General features: G+C 40.3%; 1 protein-coding gene across 2 annotated transcripts in view; it reads right to left on the bottom strand.

Moving 5' to 3' along the window:
• The window catches only part of ITGA9 (integrin subunit alpha 9), a 215588-nt gene that overhangs the window by 97953 nt on the left and 99502 nt on the right, over nucleotides 1–18133 (bottom strand). For both annotated transcript variants that reach the window (XM_005487011.4, XM_074541806.1), the window contains exons 16-17: nucleotides 17032–17187; nucleotides 4360–4436 (exon numbers count right to left, since the gene is read on the bottom strand). In XM_005487011.4, coding sequence (XP_005487068.1) covers nucleotides 4360–4436; nucleotides 17032–17187 — 233 coding nt within the window. The remainder of the gene's footprint in view (nucleotides 1–4359; nucleotides 4437–17031; nucleotides 17188–18133) is intronic.

The following is an 18133-nucleotide window of genomic DNA, read 5'->3' as shown; positions in this document are numbered from 1 at the left end:
ACTTCCAGATAAAATTAGAAGGCTTTAACATTTTTTTATCATCGCCTGCTTCCAAACAGTCCTATCCTGTCCTCTTCTATGAATTCACAGTGAAGGGTTTCAGTTTGCCCAGCAGCACTATTTATATTTATTTATATTTATATATGTTTTTTATTTGTGCAGAACACAGAGCTGATAATACAGAGATATTTTTGTTACTGCTGAGCCAGACTTTTACAGAGCCAAGGCCTTTTCTGTTTTTCATACTGCCATGCTGGCAAGGAAGCCAGGGGTGGCATGGGAGGTTGTGAGGAGACACAGGTAGGGCAGGTGACCCCAGCTGATGATGCCATGTAACATTATGCTCAGTATATAACGTGAGGGGAAGAAGGGGGAAGGGGAGATACTTGGAGTGCAGCATTTGTCTTCTCAAGTCAATGTTATGTGTGATGGCCCTGCTCCACTGGAGATGGCTGAACACCTGCCTGCCCATGGGAATTGGTGACTTAATTCCTTAGTTTTCTTTGTTTGTGTGCACAGATTTTGCTTCCTGTAAGAAACTGTCTTTATCTCAACCCACAGGTTTTCTAGCTTCTACCCTTGTGATTTTCTACCCCAGTCCCTCTGGTGGAACGGTGAGGGAGTGGCTGTGCTTGGTTACAGGCTGGGGTTTCATATCTTCAGAGCTGGATGCCATCTTTTAACTGGGTAATTCTAATGATTCAAATGCATCATGGGTGCACTCTGTATCCGTAGCTGGTGCAGTTCCTGAGCTCATAAGAATGCAAACAATTCTCCTGATGATAATGTAATCTGAGCTAACTTCCTGTGCACATATATGCTGTAACCAGGTATCGTTTTGTTCATCACTATATAAGCTTTCAAATGTGTATTTGAAAGCTTATATAGTGATGAACAAAACGATACCTTGCCATATACAGCAAGGTGTAGTTAGAACTCCTAACAGCTTTTGGCTCTAACATGCTACAAATTTAGGAAAAGTGTGTAAAGACAGCCAGTTTATGTAGCAGAGAGCCCTGCGTCCAACTATGTCTAAAAGTAAGATGACGATGGAAGAACAAGACAAGTACAGAGTGGCATTTTGCTGATATATTTCTGCAGCTTTCAGAATTTATATTTGCCATTTCACTACTATATCCAGTCTCAGCATTTACAGTATCCCAAACAGTAAAATTCATAGATTAATCACATGAAAGCATACCTCCTTCCTTATTACTTTCATTGCTCTGAATAGTTTAATAGGATTAGCAAATGTTATCATCTTCCTCTTCAATTCTTGCACATTATTTCCCATATAATTTGTGAATATGCTGAATACCACTAGCACTTGCACAGCTTTCTCCACCACCAAAACCAACTCTTTATGCTTTTTCTCTGTTGACTATCTTTTAATTAGGTAGTAGTACTCAGGGCACCATTCCTCTCAGATCTGGGCAACTTACTTTCTTGGTGAGAAAGTCTTTTGCCAGCCAAAGTAGACAATCTTAACCAAACCACCCTATCCACAGGTCCAGCGACATTTTCAAAAAGCTGCAGCAGACCTTACCACTGCCTTCCTATAAATAAACATCATGTTTATTTCAATTCAGTGTATCTGTGCAGCATTATTTGCATCCTTTCTGAGAACAAGTCCACCAAATTTAGGTGATTATTTAGACAAATGTATTAACTTAACCTTTCCAACAGTGAAGTCAAATGTCTTGTGCAGATAGTAATAAATGAGTCATGTTTTTTGCTCCTTAAAAAAAATTTGCTTTCTGAACACACTTACCATAATCAAGAATAATGTAGAAAAATTGTGATAGGATTATTTTGCATGAAACACATGGGGCTGGAAAAATTCAAGACAGCACTTGTTTAAAATCAGAATCCATAGCATGTTTCTTGGTAATTTTATATGCAATAATAACAAGAATATGTTTTTATAAGAGACATTTATTGTGCTATTTCTTAATAACTGAAGCTTACAGAGCCCTTTAGCTAAAGGGCTAAGGAAAGCCCCTACTGTGAAAACATTTGACAACATCCTGTTAATTTCAAAAAGGACTTCAGGTTGTGACTAAATAAAGCAAATTTGAGAGCATTTGTTGAATATTCTGCTATACAAATGTAGAAACTGTATTTGAATATTCTAAGCTCTTATGACAGGTGGGACTTATAAATTGCCAAGATAACATAAATAACAGCTGTAAAAATAAACAGCCTAATGGTCCAATCCCAACTGCAGCTCTTACTGCAATGATTACTATACACTGACTGACAAGTTTTAGGAACTGTCCCTTGCTATTTATTTCTCAAATGTGGCACAAAATCCTTCACTAGGTTCTCTAATCCACACAAACACCTATCTAGCTCTCAACAGATTTGGCTCAACACAAAAATTGAGTCAAATATCCAGACTAAATGCAGCCAAACCTTGGACTTTGTAGCCTGTAACCTAACCAATCAGCTCCTAGCCAATCCCCCAAAACATTCATGTGGATTTCAATCCTGTCTGGAAAAGTCCAGAATTTCTCAGACTTGACTCTGGTTCAGTTTTGTCTCCAAGTGCTGCTACAGCATGCTGTAGATCTATATTAAACATGTCTGTAACTAGTATTTCTTCTATTTTTGTTGTTTTGTTTGGGTTGTTTCTTTTTTGTCTTTCACTCTCCTGACCTGAAAGCAAAGTACTTCACAGATTCTCCATCAAATAGCAAAAGCTCTGGCACACAAATGAACAACTCTCATCAGCATTTCTGTCTCTAAAAATACTGGGGAAAAAAAAAAGGAAATAGAAGTCATGTGATGCTCACTTTTAGTCTGATTTATCCCCACATTGAGTCCAGGAAAAATAGTAGGCTTTTTCCTATGATCACCAGTATTATAAATTACTCATACCTCAGGCAGGAATGAGTAAAGAAAATTTAATTAGGACCCGTTTCAAATTAACAAACAAAGGGGGAGAACAGTACTGGGTATAGTAGGAGTCCTAGTAAATATCTGTATTGTGTAACTGGCTGTGCCCCAATCCTAGTTGTTCCAAATGGGCTACAGCTGCAAAGTCCTGAACTGGGCAGCAGCTGTGGCTCATGAAGGCAACTAGGATAAAAGGGGGCTTTCCGGTCAGGGAGAGCCTAGAAGGAGCTCTAACTAAGAAGTAGCAACAAGCAGAGGAAGAGGTCTGTGCTGTGAGGAGCTGCCCATGAGAAATATCACCGAGAAGGTACAGGACTTTAGAAATATGATTGCAGCAGTATGGGACTTTAGAAATATGAAATACAACAAGAATACAACAGCTGGGAGCATAGTAGGACTCCTCCCGCTCACCAGAGGCTCAGCTTACAAAGCAGTGTCTCTGCCTTTTATATGTTCTCAGCTTCATTAACATTTATGAGCAGGCCTTATATGTCCTCCCATGCCTTTCATTGGTGGAGCTCTTCTTGCATATTGATTGGTGGTGCCATGCTACCCTGCCAGGCCTCGCAGCAACAAGTGTCCCCCACTCCCCGCCATCTCCCACAAGGGGCAAGCACCCACCATGTCCCACATGCCCTGGCAGAGCTTTCAGCCAGAGCTGCCCAGCAGCCACCTCACAGGGCCAGCAGGATTGAAGGGAGAAGAGAAAAGGGTTCAATACCACACTGGAACAACAAACGTATGTGCTGAAAGAATCGCCAACCCCAACAGAGCCTCTCCCCACCACACTCAACAACTCATTTGCATGAGCCAACCACCACACCTTACTCACAACACCAGTCAGAACATAAACTTCAACTCTGCTCTATTTGATGAGCTTTATTATCCCAGAAGAAACTGAAATCAGACACTCATCCCCAAGTTGTAACAAGAAGAATTTGAAAGGAGGAGTATTTAGAAGAGTTTGCAAAACTGCAAGTTGAGAAACAAAAACAGTAGAAGATAATTTGCCATGTTCAGAGGGGTTTTTTGAAACCTTATGTGTGACAGAACTTTTCTGCAGGCAGTTTTACTCCTATCATGCCATGAACAGTATTTTATTCTTTTTGAAAAATTACATGTTCCACATTGGTACTTGATTTGAGCATGCATCTTTACTTTCTTTGTCTCTCTCTGCTATTCTATTTATTTTCTTCTTTTTTTTTTTTTTTTTTTTTTTATCCATTGTGACTGTTAAAGTGAAGTTGTCTTGCACTTTATGTGACCAGAGCCTACCACCACAGGAATTCAGATTCTGTGAACATCTCAAGACCTTTTGCACTAAAGGTGACATCACTGTCATCATCTTTCTAGTCTGGATCTAAAACATCTCTGTTTGTATTTTGACTTTCCAATGGCATTCCACATAAAATGAATGGCATACTACTGTGCAAGAAAGAAAATAAAAGTTCACCTACTCACCCAGATAGCAATAATTTACCCTGAAGTTTCAAATCAGCAGCACAGTCATCAGATTGACAGTTCCTCTCAAAAACAGTCTGTGAAAAATAGAGAAAAGAACTGTTAAAACATGAAAAGAGTAAGATCAAAATTCAAAGAAGGAACATGCTTGGGCAAAATAAATGCAAGACCAAAATCTGGGATACAGGGATATATGGTGTGAGTGTTAAAGAAATTCAAGTTGAGGTAAATCTTATCTTTGTCAGAACTGGTTTTATTATCTTCTAACTGAACAAGAAGTTTCATCAAATCCAGACTCTCTCTCAGAGGTTTTCCTCAATCCATTCTCCCTTCTCATCTGACAGAAGTGACTGCTAATACCATGTTTCTGACATTTTTGTCTTTCCCAGCTATGTAGACAAAAAATGAAACAGAATATGAAGTATTTATGAAACTATTTTCAGTCCTAAGGATTGCAAGTAAGGAACTCATACAGCAAACATTTTCCCTAGATTTGATATATGGCAGGAAACATTTCTGCCATCATGCAAGCAGTAGAAAATTACAAGGACTGTTATTACATATCAGCGATAGTCTCAAATAATGGAACCATTGTCAACCTTGTGAACTCTGGTAATACTGAGGAGATGTAACAGATTGATAAAGCTAGGAACTATGAAAGGACAACGTATGGGCATACTATTTAAGCAGCGGTAGTTTACCATGGCTAAACGAGACAGCCACCAGAAAGTGAAAGAAGAGAACAGGAACATGCACCCTTGCATTGAAGAAACCAATATGCCGTTTAGATCATTGTTACTTTCATTGTTACTTTCCCCAGCCATTTAGACCACAGACCAATACCTTTCTAAACACAGGGCTAGACTTTTCAGGCTGGAAGACTCATTCTTTCAGAGGTATAATGCTCTGCAGCCTACCAAATATTCAAATACCCAATAAGAATGTTGCCAACAGTGTTCAGCTAGGAAACCTGACAATCCACTTATCTCTTCCTTTAAAATGAATGTTCATTTCTACAGGCTTCATGACTGTTATTACCAAAGTAAATATATTTCAATCATAAACACAAGGACAGGAAAATCTGTGCAGGATACACGTAATGGTCAGATTGGGTTGGAGAGACTGAGAAGGCAAAACAATGCCAACCATACTGAGTTAGTACATTTTTTAAGAGCTCTGCCCAACTATATCAGGACTGGAAAAAGACTTGAATCTTAAGGCCAGAGGGAATAGACACTTCTAGTCCTTCGCTTTCCAGAAAGGTTCTTGACTAAGCAGGCAGTTTGCTCTCCTTTTTCTATGCTGTGTGAGCTCACCAAAAAGGAGTGGATGTTTATGAAGATAATTGTTGTGATGCCCAAATGAATTTTGCCTTTTTGCTTTTATATTTCCTTAAAATATATTAATAGTTTAATATATAACTATTGTTGTATAGTTATATAGTTCCTAGCTAGCTCCAGTACTTTTCCCTACCTTTTTCCCTGATAGGCAGAAGGACAAAATACATTCCAGATGCTCCAAGCTGGGGTGTCCAGGGCCCCTAGCCCTAGGAGCCAAGTTTGAAACCAGCTCTTCAAGACACATTTTCATAAAAAAAGTTTAGCTCCTCTCTAAGGGGGAGAGGGAGGGGGGGGGAGAAATTTAGAAAAGAGTTTAACTAAGTGGAATCTACCTTACCATTTCTGTCTCTAATTGGAGATTTTTGTTAGTTATGCTAATTTGCTAAACTTATGAAACTGCTTTTACCCTGTGTGGATCAGCCTTTATATTACCTCCTATATTAATATTGTCTTGGAAGTGTATTGTTTTATTTCTAAGTTCTTTAAGGCATCAGTTTGATAACAGATATCATACTGTGCTGTAGGTTGTACGGTGTTTCAAAAGAAGAAAGGTGGAAGGTGGCCAGCTGATCTGGGCTATTTACTTTGATTTTTCCATTTTCTTCCCTACCTTTTGCTTTCTTAGAATCTCAGAAGTGAAATTCTTTGGGAATTTAGAAACAAAACTGAACTTACTCTTCGTCCTTAATAAAGACTGCCACAATCAAAGGACAAGAATAAATCATGAGACAGGAACTGGCACTAGGCTTCCCTCTCAAATTTCAAAGGTATAGTTTCAAAAGTCCTCAGAATTGATCCTCAAATCACTGTAGTAGTTTCATATAGGAAAAACTGCTGGTAACCCTCAGAGGAGAAAGAATAATAAACTGTAAAAAAATTCTAGCCTGTCAGTTTCTCTGTTTGAATTGCAGAAATCTTGGCAAAGTGAACACATCAATCAAAGAAATTATCTGTACTTTTCAAAGTATAAAATACTGTAAGTACATTTAAGCAACTATTTAATAATCCTGGAGTTTTCTTACTAAATCTGTAGTTGCCATTACTCAGAAAGAATGAACAAATACTTAATTTTCTGAAATCACTGAGAATGTATCTCTTCCAGCATATCATGTACTAGAGAGCCAGCTACTTTGAAATGCATTGGGAGTGTTTCCTTGTCATAGATACTCAGGTTTCTACACAACACTGGGTTGGGAGAAAGAAATTAAGGATGCTGAGTTCCAAGATCTGTAGCTGTGTAGGAGTGAATCATTTGCTTCTGTGGAGAATCTTTAACCTGTTCAGGTTTGGGGGAGCTCTCTCACCTCAAAGCAGCTGGCTGGTCTGGATTTCCAGTCCAACAGGCCCCTAGGATGCATGGATGCAGGCACAACTGATTCAGCAGCTCAGTTCCAGGTTAATAACATCTGTGAACTGCTTTGCTATTTTCCACTATTTCCCTGGTCTACCTGGCCTCTACTCCACCTTCCCTTTTTCTATGTCTTCTAGAGTCTCGAGTCTCCAGCTGCTCACAGTCTATTTCCTCCATTTTCTTCTCTGCTAACATGAGCCTTTTCTTCCCCACCCTTCTGATACTTCTACCTTTCAAGTTGACTAATTCCTGGCTGTTTAAATTCCTCCCAAACAATTAAGAAGTAAACACAGTTTAAAGCATCATAGCATTTCTGAAAATACTTGTAGATTGTTACTGTGCCCTTACATGGTCTACTTGAGCTGCAATTTCTTTGGGCCAGAACTGTACCTAACTGCATGTTGTTGGAGCAGGAGTCTATTCCTGGGATATGGTGCAGAGCCTACTACAGCATTACCACTAATTTTAACTCCAAGCAATCTTTAAAGTGATTGCATCTTTACAATACCAGCTTTGAGGATTTACAGAGCTCTTTAAATATTAAAATTGTTGAAGAAGGTAATCTATGGGTTGTACGTGTTATTCACAATTGGAAAAAGGAAGTAGGATGAAACTAACTGTGGAAGCAGTTCATAATTTTTGCTGTTACTGTTACCCAAAGTGAAAAGGAGCAATTCCGATCAGTGGTTTTATGAATTTAATTGTATTCCACTAACATTGTACCAAGTGCCTCACAGATTTGAATATATATAGAGATGGCCAGGAAGCTTCCTTACATAAGAAATACACACATGAAAAAATGAGGAGTACGAGGTGAGGGGTGGAGATCAAGGCAAAAATTGCCATGAGAAACACAGCTGCATCTCTTATCTCAAGAGTTGTCTAGCATTTTCACAAGAAAAATAGGTGTTTGTGTGCCCAGTAACAGGGACGGGATAACCTCAATGCTTCTAGGACACATCATCACTGTATAAACACAAAACTAGTGTAAAGTTCATTCTCAGTGAGTCTCTCCGACTTCCTGCTATCACCAGATGTTCAGCAAACCAGAGACAAAACCCAGCATTTCCAGGGTCCACGATTCCTCTCTGCACTCTCTCCACTGCTGCAGAACCCAGCAGCTTTGGGAAATTGTTCCAGAGCAGCTCCCACCAAGTCACCAAACCTTCCTGACAAACACAGTTTTCTCAAAGTCTGCATGGCAACTTTTCTAAGTAAAAAAGATTATGCTCCTTGGGTTCATTAATGTGACAGGTATCTCCCTGAGGGGTCAGGAAAGATGGATGGCACCCACATCCTCAAGAGGGTAAGCCAAGAAGCCAACATTAAAGTGCACTCATTATAAAAAAATGAATATACACATCTGAACACAATCAAACCTACAGTAAGGAGAGATCTAGAGCTGATCAGGAAGGGAATATGTCTACACAGGTAGATCAGGGCCTCAGAGCAAGTATCTCTTTTCCTTTATGCTTCTTGAAGAGAAGCACAAGGACCAAATTCCACATTTTGTGGTAAAGGCCAGGGGTAAATGTAGGAGAAAGTAGCAGAGGGATAAATCTCTAGTTCCTGCATCCTAAGCATAAAGCTGCTGGGTATTGTGCATGTAGATATTCTCCTTTTCCTTCTTGCTGGTAGTGGACTCTACGGAAAGCTGACAGGAGGTAAAAGAAGTAAGAAGGAACCTGGCTTCAGCCGAATGATCAGAGTTCTGTGCTCTGAGGAAGGTGATCTATGATTTCTTACCAGGCTTACTGAACTGCTTCACTGTCTTTCAATGGCTATCTAAAATTAAACAAACCTATGTTTCTGGAAGTAGAGAAGAGAACAGAAAACATAAAAAATAAAGTATTCTCTGTGCCACTCCAGTCCACAGAAAATACTGGACATCTTTCAATAAATTAAGCGGGGGGGGAAGCTTTTCAAAATATCCAACCTACCAAAATTCAGGAAAGCACATGGAAATTTCAGGTTGTAGCCAAACTGAACTATCAGGAGTTACAGAGGTTTCCAGCACTATTCTTGCAAGAGTTCTGCCTATGCTTTCACAGAAAGGAAAAGCAACAGCTGAAAGTCAATATTTGAACAGAAGGGAGAGAAACAGAATTCTCAAAAGTACCCTTGAAAACATGTCATTTTATGGACTGGATGAGAGAACAGTGATTCACTCTAGATCAGACATTTAGCAACTTCCTCACACATCAGTCTACAAAAGGTTGAGATGACGTCCCTTAAAAAATGGCAGAGCTGGCCTGTGGTATTTGAGGATCCATTCCTTTAATTTCATAAACTATGCCATGGGCTTCTGCAGGAATACCTACGCTATGCAAAATAATCAGGAATAAGAATACAGTACTTCAATCTCTACACTGATTTCCAGTAAACTGTCACCAACCCTGCGGTATGCGCAGAGATGACTTAGCAATTAGATCATGCTAGTAACAAAAACCCAATTCAATAAGGGGGCTTATCATTCTAATAATTCTTTAGTTTTTAGATATTTATGTGATCTGATTATAAACATGTTATCTGGTGAAGCTGAGTTCCTGGCTCTTATTTAGCAATCAGGATATATGATCCAATTTTCAAATGCTGAGCTATAAGCAACTCTCACTAACTTTTCTAGAAAGTATTTTCCGTTTATAGCTTTACAAACCAATTACATCAATGTGCCTAAGTATCGATACAGGAGCTTAATTTTAGACCTGAATTTATTTTGGTTTTAAACCTTCAAGTTGCCTGAAAAATAAAGCTACTACCTATGGTCTACTGACCATAGAAAAAGAAAAATAGACTGAGTTTTTAGAAGTATCCCATGCTTTACTATACTACTTATGGAAACAGTCCATTTATATAGGCTGCTAAGCCAAAGTGGCTGATTTAAATTCCCACTAGAAGAGCTATTATTATTATGTGAAATTATTATTATGTGAAAAATTATTATTATGTGAAAAACATTAGAGGATTTCATCAGATGTGCTAGCTGAAATGAGAATACATGATTTCCACAATACCCCTAACTGAGTGGTAGAGTGAACACACATGACAAAGGCAGGAATAGTAGGGGAGTGAAACCAATGTTCTGGTACTGCATGGGCAGGGGATAAAGGTTAGCTATCAGGCTCCCTGAGCTCCACACAGACTTCATCAAAGCACTAGGTTTGAAGGTGGAAGGGAATAAGACCAGTCTCATTAGAGATGAGCCTAGGGGCAGCATACCATTGTTGAGAGAGAAATCAGTAGCCCAGCTGAAGTGCACCTACACCAATGCACACAGTATGATATGAAACAAGAGAAGCTGGAGGCCACTGTGCAGCGGGAAAGCTATGATGTCGTTGCCATCATGGAAGTGAAGTGGGATGACTCACAAGGCTGGAGTGATGCAATTCATGGCTACAAGTACTTCAGAAGGTGAATCTTCAATAGGTAAAAACCTGGCTGTACAGCTGGATCCAGAGACTTGGGATGAATGAAGCTAAATCCAGTTGGTGGCCAGTCACTAGTGGTGTTCTCTGGAGCTCAGTTTTAGGGCTGGTCCTTTTAAAAATAGTTACTGGTGATCTGGATGAGGGCATAGAGTGTACCCTCAGTAAATTTGCAGGACACATCAAATTGGGTGAGAGGGTTGATCTGCCCTCTGCAGATAGACAGGGACAGACTCAATCAATGGGCTGAGGAAAACAGTATGAGGTTCAATAAGGGGAAGTGCTAGATCCTGTATTTGTGTTCCAGCAAGCCCATGCAGCACTACAAGACTGGGGAAGAGTGGCTCAAGAGCTGTTCAGCAGAAAGGGACCAGAGGATGCTCAGTATGAGCCAGCAGTGTGCCCAGGTGGCAAAGAAAATCAATGGCATCCTGGCCTGTATGAAGAACAGCATGGCCAGCAGGACCAGAGCAGAGATCACCCTCCTGTACTTGGCACTGGTGAGGCCATACCTCAAGTACTGTGTTCAGTTCTGTGCATGTCACTTTAAAAAGGATATTGAAATGCTGGAGCATCTTCAAGGAAGGGCAACAAGGCTTGTGAAAGGTCTGGAAAAAGTGTCTTATGAGGAATGGCTGGAGGGCTGGGTTTGTTGAGAAGAGGGCCTCAGGAGGGACCTCACTGGTCTCCACAACTATGTGAAAGGAGGCTGTAGTGAGGTAGGGGCCAGTCTCTTCTACTGTGCCTGCAGTGTAAATGTCCTTAAGCTGAGAGAGATGAAATTCAGATAAGATATTAGAAAAAGGGTGGTCAGGCATTGGAAAAGGTTGCCCAGGGCATTGATGGAGTCACAATCCCTGGAGGCATTTAAGAACACCTCTGGATCTGGATCTGGCACTGGTGTTGTTTAGTAAACTGATGTTGTTTAGTGGTTCAGGGGTTGCAGTGATAGTACTGGGTTGATTGCTGGACTTGATCTTAAAGGTCTCTTCCAACTTTGACAATTTTATGATTCTATGAGAGGCAGGGAGAAAGAGTTGATGGTGTGCCACATTAAGCAGTCTTTCAACTGTTTATCAAGGATAATGATGACAAGGTTGAGTATCTGTGGGTAAGAAGCAGAGGGAAGGCCAACAACACAGACATCCTGACAGGAGTCTATTTTAGACAACCCAGCTGGGATGAAGGGATGGATGAACTATTCTGTAAGCCTCTGGCTGATGTTTCACAATTGCTAGCCCTTGTTCTTGTGGGAGACTAACCTGTGGGATATCTGCTGGAAACTCAACACAGTGGAGAGGAAGCAGTCTAGAAGGTTTCTCAAGTGTGTGGAAGACAACTTCCTGACACAACTGGTAAGTGAGCTTAGCAAGGGGACCCTGCTAGACCTGCTTTTTACAAACAGAATGGCTGGTGGGAAATGTGGTGGTCAGATGACATCTTTGGCACAGTGACCATGACATAATGGAGTATTCAATTCTTGGTGAAGTTAGGAAGGGGTCAACAAAACCTCCACCTTGGAATTCAGGAGGCTGGACTTTGGCCTGTTCAGGACACTGGTTCAGAGATCCCCCTAGAAAACAATCCTTAATAAGAAGGGAGTCCAGGAAAGCTGGACATACTTTAAGAAGGAAGTCTTAAAGGTTTAGGAGAACACCTTCCCTAAGTGCCCAAAGATGAAATGGGGAAGAACAGCCTGGCTGAACATGGAGCTTTCACTGGAACTTGGGTTTATGACCTTTGGAAGAGGTGGCAGCCAGGAAGGGTATATGAATGTTGTTACACCATGTGGAAAGAAAATTAGACAGTTGAAAGCTCAGCTAGAACCTAATCTGGCCACTGCTGTAAAAGATAATAGAAATGTTTTTATAAATACATGAACAACAAAGGAGGGCCAATGAAAATCACCATTCTTTATTGGATGTGAAGGGATCATAGTCACCAAGGATAAGGGAAAATCTGAGGTACCTAATGCCTTCTTTTCATTATTCTTTAACAGTAAGGCTGGTTATCCTCATGGCAACCAGATCCCAAAGGTGGTAGACAGAGACAGGAAGCAGAATTGATCCCCCTGTAGTCCAAAAGGAAGCAGTCAGGGATGTGCTGAGCCACTTTGATACTCACAAGTCTATGGGACCAGATGGGATCCATCCTACGCTGATGAGGAAGCTGTCAGAAGAGCTGCCCTCCATCATTTACCATCAGTCCTGGCTAACTGGGGAGGCCCCAGGTGACTGGAAGCTGGATAATGTGATGCATAACAAGGCCAAAAGGAGGATCCAGGAAATGACGGGCCTGCTAGCCTGATCTCTATGCCTGACACGATTATGGAACTGATCATCTTGAGTGTGATCATGATGCCAGTTAGGGTTTTTCTTTCATATGTTCTCTCATTCTTCGCTCATGTATTTGTACCTCTGTAGCCTACTGTACTAGTAGTTAGTTTTCCCAGTAATTTTCCATGGCCTTTCCCTAGGCAGGAAGTCAAAACAAATTCCAGAGCTCCAAGCCCTGAGAGGTGCAAAGCCCCCGTGCTATCTTGGTTTTTCCAGGAAACTAAGGCCAAGAACAACTTTGAGATACATTTCATAAACTAAGTACAGCTAGTAACAAGGCAGTGCTCCAGAGAAGGGGCTTGACCTGGGAGGAAATTGAATCACCACTTGTCCTCCTAATGGGTGCTTTTTATCAATTATTCTAATTTCCTAAAACCTATAAATATGTACTCATCTCTGTGGGGTGGGCTCTTCTGAACATCTTTCCATAACTGCCTCTGAAAATCTTCAAATAAAGATCTGCTCTTATTACCTCTTTAGTGAAATCATCTCAAGTTTCATTTCCAGCAAGTTAGGAAAATGGCCACTACCACATGGCACATACTGGACAACCAGGGGATTAGGCCCGGCCAACACAGGTTTAGGAGGGGCAGGCCCTGCCTAACCAGCCTGATCTCCTTTTATCACCAGGTGACCCACCTGGTGTATGTGGGAAAGGCTGTGGATGTTGTCTACCTGGACTTCAGCAAAGCCTCTGACACCATCTCCCACAACATTCTCCTGGAGAAGCTGGCAGCCTGTGGCTTGGACAGGTGCACTCTTTGCTGTGTTAGGAACTGGGTGGGTGGCTGGGCCCAGAGAGTGGTGGTGAATGGTGCTGTAAGCAATCAATGGCCAGACACTAGTGGGGTTCCCCAGGTCTCCACTACTGGGACCAGTCCTATTCAATATGGTTATTGATGATCTGGATAAGGGGATCAAATGCACCCTCAGTAAGTTTGTGGACAGCACCAAGTTGGGTGTGAGTGTTGATCTGCTAGAAAGTAGGAGAGCTCTGCATCTAGATCTGAATCAATGGGTTGAGGCCAATGGTTTGAGGTTTAACAAGAGCAATTCGGGGTTCTGCATCTTGGTCACAACAACCCCATGCAGTGCTATAGGCTGAGGAAGATTGTAAACCAAACCTTTCCAGCTGAGGAGAACTACAGGGGAATTAATTCATTTTGCTGAGTGGAAGACTCTGACTAACACACTGCCACTTGTCAAGCCATCTAAGACAAATACAGTCATTTGTCCATTATTTCAGCTGACCAAACTCATTGAGAGCAGAAGAGACGCCACTAAAGGGATGACAGGGGGAAGAATATAAATTGCTTTCAGCAATCCCACTCCAACCAAAGAGAAAACAATTGCAATTAGGCAGGAAGGGTGGCCCATAATCTCTGCAAGAATAAATGCAAAAGATAATTTGGGAGCTTGCCCTGCCAAGGAGGAAGGAATTTTGTGGCCAAGCTATTTGATATGGAACATGGAAATTAGATTGATCCCTGCAGTCTTCCAAGGACTTCCAATATGCCTAGGTATAAGTCAATTAATCTTCAAATGTACCACCTACCCAAGTACTGACAGCTGTACTAAGTTACTCAGTTGCACCAGTAACTGAATTGCCCCTGCCTCCAAGACGGGAGCATCCTAACTCCTGACCGATGCCTAGGAATGCAGTAGTTGGCATAGGTTAAAATCACACCAAGAGCCATTTCAACAGCTTGCCAGAATAAAGACGTCATTCTAATGCCAAGAAATATCATGGGCACAGCACAGCTTGCAGACTGTGACACTGTGACTCAAGAAGGAACACAGGGATCTCTGCTCTGGAGAAGACAGCACTGACAAACCTGGACCATGTTGTGTGTATGGACACTGCATTTCACCCTGTCCAGATCTGTCATTTTGTTGTTCTCAGTTTGAGATTGAAATGCATGTGCGTGTTTTAAAATGCAGAATGGCATTATTTGTGCAGCAAACCAAAGATCACTGTTCATAAATCAACTCCATGAAAATCCTTCTATACTCTCTATTAATTAGCCAACCAAGCTAATCAATTTATTTAACCAGCTTTTCAAACACAAGTATTTCAAAAAACAGACCCCTGCTTTAAAAAGGTGAAGTTCATCCAAGAAACATCCAGTCTCATTCACCCAGAAGTGCAACACTGGGCACAAATTTTCACTGCAAGTCGGTGGCGTAGTAGGAAGAGAAGGTTGTGGACATTTTCTATCTCTTCTTTTAACTAACAAACAGTTTTGGCACTCACAAAGTCCTGGAGACAGTGACACAACTAAATCAACTGAGAATATTTTCCTAAAACAAAGTGGTATCTCCACCCACATAGTAGCTGGTGATTTTATTACAGTATTTAGAACAGGCAGAATTCTAGCCTATCACATTTCAAACTGTAAGATCCATTACTGGATACTACTAAGAACAAATCCCCACTGTATTTGGCAGGATAGCTTTCTCCTTCTTGGTTAACATGTATTTATACAGTGAATATACAAAAATAAATGTGTAGCCTCTTTGTTGCTAATGGAAAGTCACTTCTGGATCAGCAAGATCCAGGGCTTTTGAAAATAACACAAAACTAGCTATATTTAAAGACATTAGTATTTACATTAACATTAATTTTGTTTTCCTGACCTCACCTATACCACATCTCCTGAAAACAGAAAACACTAGAATCTTGAACTGGACTTCCAAAATGTAAGGTTCTTTCATAATCATTAGGTTCTTTGAAAATGTAAACCCTTTATTACAATAATTCTGGCTCCTACTGTCCCTTTTGGCCTTTTAAAACTATTTTGACTTACAAGATTTCTATGAGAGAGATCACTACATTCCAGTTTTCCCATGAACTTAGTTTTTGAGGGCCCCAGCACCATGCCTTGAGGCTACTTTATAAGGGCTTTGTTACTATGACTGCCACACTAACTCTGAAGCTCTTGTCATACCCTTGGCTGAAAGAACACTTGCCAGCGTACCCAATGTCAAAATCCTTTCCTTACTAATATAATTGAACAACATCTGGAAAACAAATGAATAGGGATTGTTAAACTGGTTCCCTCCCATCCAAATTGCAAAAGAAAACAAGTAGAGAAATTCCCAAAGTATTTTTGTTCCTGCTGTATAATCTCAGCATTTAGGTACTTTAACATCAGTCTGAGATTCATCTGCAGGGCAAGGTGTGATCTTTTGAGTTTAAGCTCACTAATGAAAAATACAAGAAGCTTTGTTCATGTAACATTCAGGTTTACAGCAGTGTTAAAGTTACAAAGTTCTCTATAAATTCCCATCATATTGTTGCAACAACACAAAATTCATATACACAACAGCCCTCACAACAGCCCTACACAACCCCCACAATCCCTCTTCATAAAAACAAGTAATTCTTGAATGCATCTTTCATGCATAAATTTATAAAAATAAAGCATACTTGAATAAAATTTCATGCCTCTAAAGGGCAAGGATTATAATCAAATACAGTTCAAAGCACTTGATTATATAGTGAAGCAAATAAAATGGTTAAGTTACAATTTTTTAAGTAGTATTCAGGGGCCTTATGAGCAGAATCAGAAAGTAATGCTACAGATGGTGATGCTATTGTATCAATAGAAAATTAATTTGTTAAGGTTAAGAACGAGATCTAACCATCTACTCCAGACAGACTTCTCATAGCTAAGAAAAGAGGAGGGGAGGGCAGGGGAAGGGAGGGCAGTGGAGGGGAAATTAAACCATTCTATTTTAGCATGGCATGTTCTACAATAACCTCAGGAGCAGGTTTCTCTTGCCACATGACTGGATGTGTAAAGTCCTTAAGAAAAGAGGATGGTTCAGTCTGGCAAATTTTTTTTCTTCTGCCCACTGTTCTCCCCTCAGACAGTTCTCATGTCCCCTTCTGCATTAACAAAGGCTTAACCTGGAATGAAGGCCAGGACCAAGCCTTTCACAAGAACTTCCTACATTAAGGAAAGAACCAGAAGGAGTAGGACCTTTCTCATCTTTTCTTCTGAAACAAGAAAGTGACCTCACTTTGTGCTGCCCAGCCTTGGAGGCACAAGCCTTTACTACGTCACAGAGCAGCACTGAAGTTAGCAATAGTAAAGATTGTACAAAAAGGCTAGTGTGTGCAAATGACCCAGAGCTTAGAAAACCACTTTTGGAGCCATCTCTGCTTTAAGTTCAGCCACAGGCCTTCTTGGGAAACAATGTAGTCCCAATCTGACCTGATTCCTTTGAGCTATCTTTTGTCCTTTCTTCCAGCGAAGAATGGGCTTCAGAGCAGTTAGTTCCTTGTCCTCTTTTCCTCTTTCTATCGCATGTTCCCCAAGGCTGTATGATGCTTCAAATACAATTGGAGAGATGACATCCTCAACTCTTTTCTGTACAAGAAGACAAACACATATTTCACCTATGCATATAGTCAAGCAAGTTTCTATCTAGAACAATTATACATTCAATTAAACAAGATCATTTAATTAAACATGCAATTAAACCAGATTCAACACTGCAGACAGGTTTCTCTACCTCCTTTATCTTTTTCCAGGTCAAACAGGAATAAGCACATTACAATAAAAAAGTCAGAAGCTTAATTTTTTTTTTTTTAAGTTACTCTTTTCGGATCTACTCGTCAATACAAAAAAGTAGTGGAATATTTTGCCCACCTATAAATCAAGTGTTTTTCAATTAAAATCTTTTATTTAAAAAAAAATAGAAAGCAATTAAATTACTCCTGCAAAACCAAAGATCAAATAATTTTCATCTCTGGGGTTTCAAAATCCTAGACTTTGACTGAGATCACCTTCAGTGAGCTCCATTCATTAAAAGAACAGAAAACTCCATCTTCCCTTGTTGTTTTCCATATAACTGAAATTAATGGATTAATAAAGGTACTAATGTGGCTATAAAATAGGGTTAGAGACATACAGGGGCAAGAAAATCCATCTTCCAGTATGTTTCTCAAAGCAAAATTTACAGTTTCCCCCATCTTCAGCACAGCAACACTTTCAGTTTGTAAAAGGAGAAAGTTTTTCAGTTTCTTTACTTGCTTATTGTAGGCTTCACACCAGGTGTATAGAATGGTGCTGTATTATCTGGCTGATGAGACAAAAGGATCACCTTTTCTTGTTGCTGGAACCCAAGCCATAAAATTTGTCATTAAATGCAATGCCTAAATCCAGACTGCTGTGCCAGGACAAAGTGCTCATTGTGTTCTGTTCAGTCCTGAATTCCAAAATCCAATTTACCAGAAAACCTAAGTGCAAATGCTCTACCTTTTCATAGGCAAGCATTCCTCTTAAATTTTAATTACTTAAAAATATGGCATTA

This window comes from Zonotrichia albicollis, chromosome 1 (genome assembly GCF_047830755.1).
Source record: "Zonotrichia albicollis isolate bZonAlb1 chromosome 1, bZonAlb1.hap1, whole genome shotgun sequence".
NCBI classification, from domain to species: domain Eukaryota; kingdom Metazoa; phylum Chordata; class Aves; order Passeriformes; family Passerellidae; genus Zonotrichia; species Zonotrichia albicollis.
Note: the sequence above shows the minus strand (reverse complement) of the source record. Positions and strands in the feature narration are given on the sequence as shown.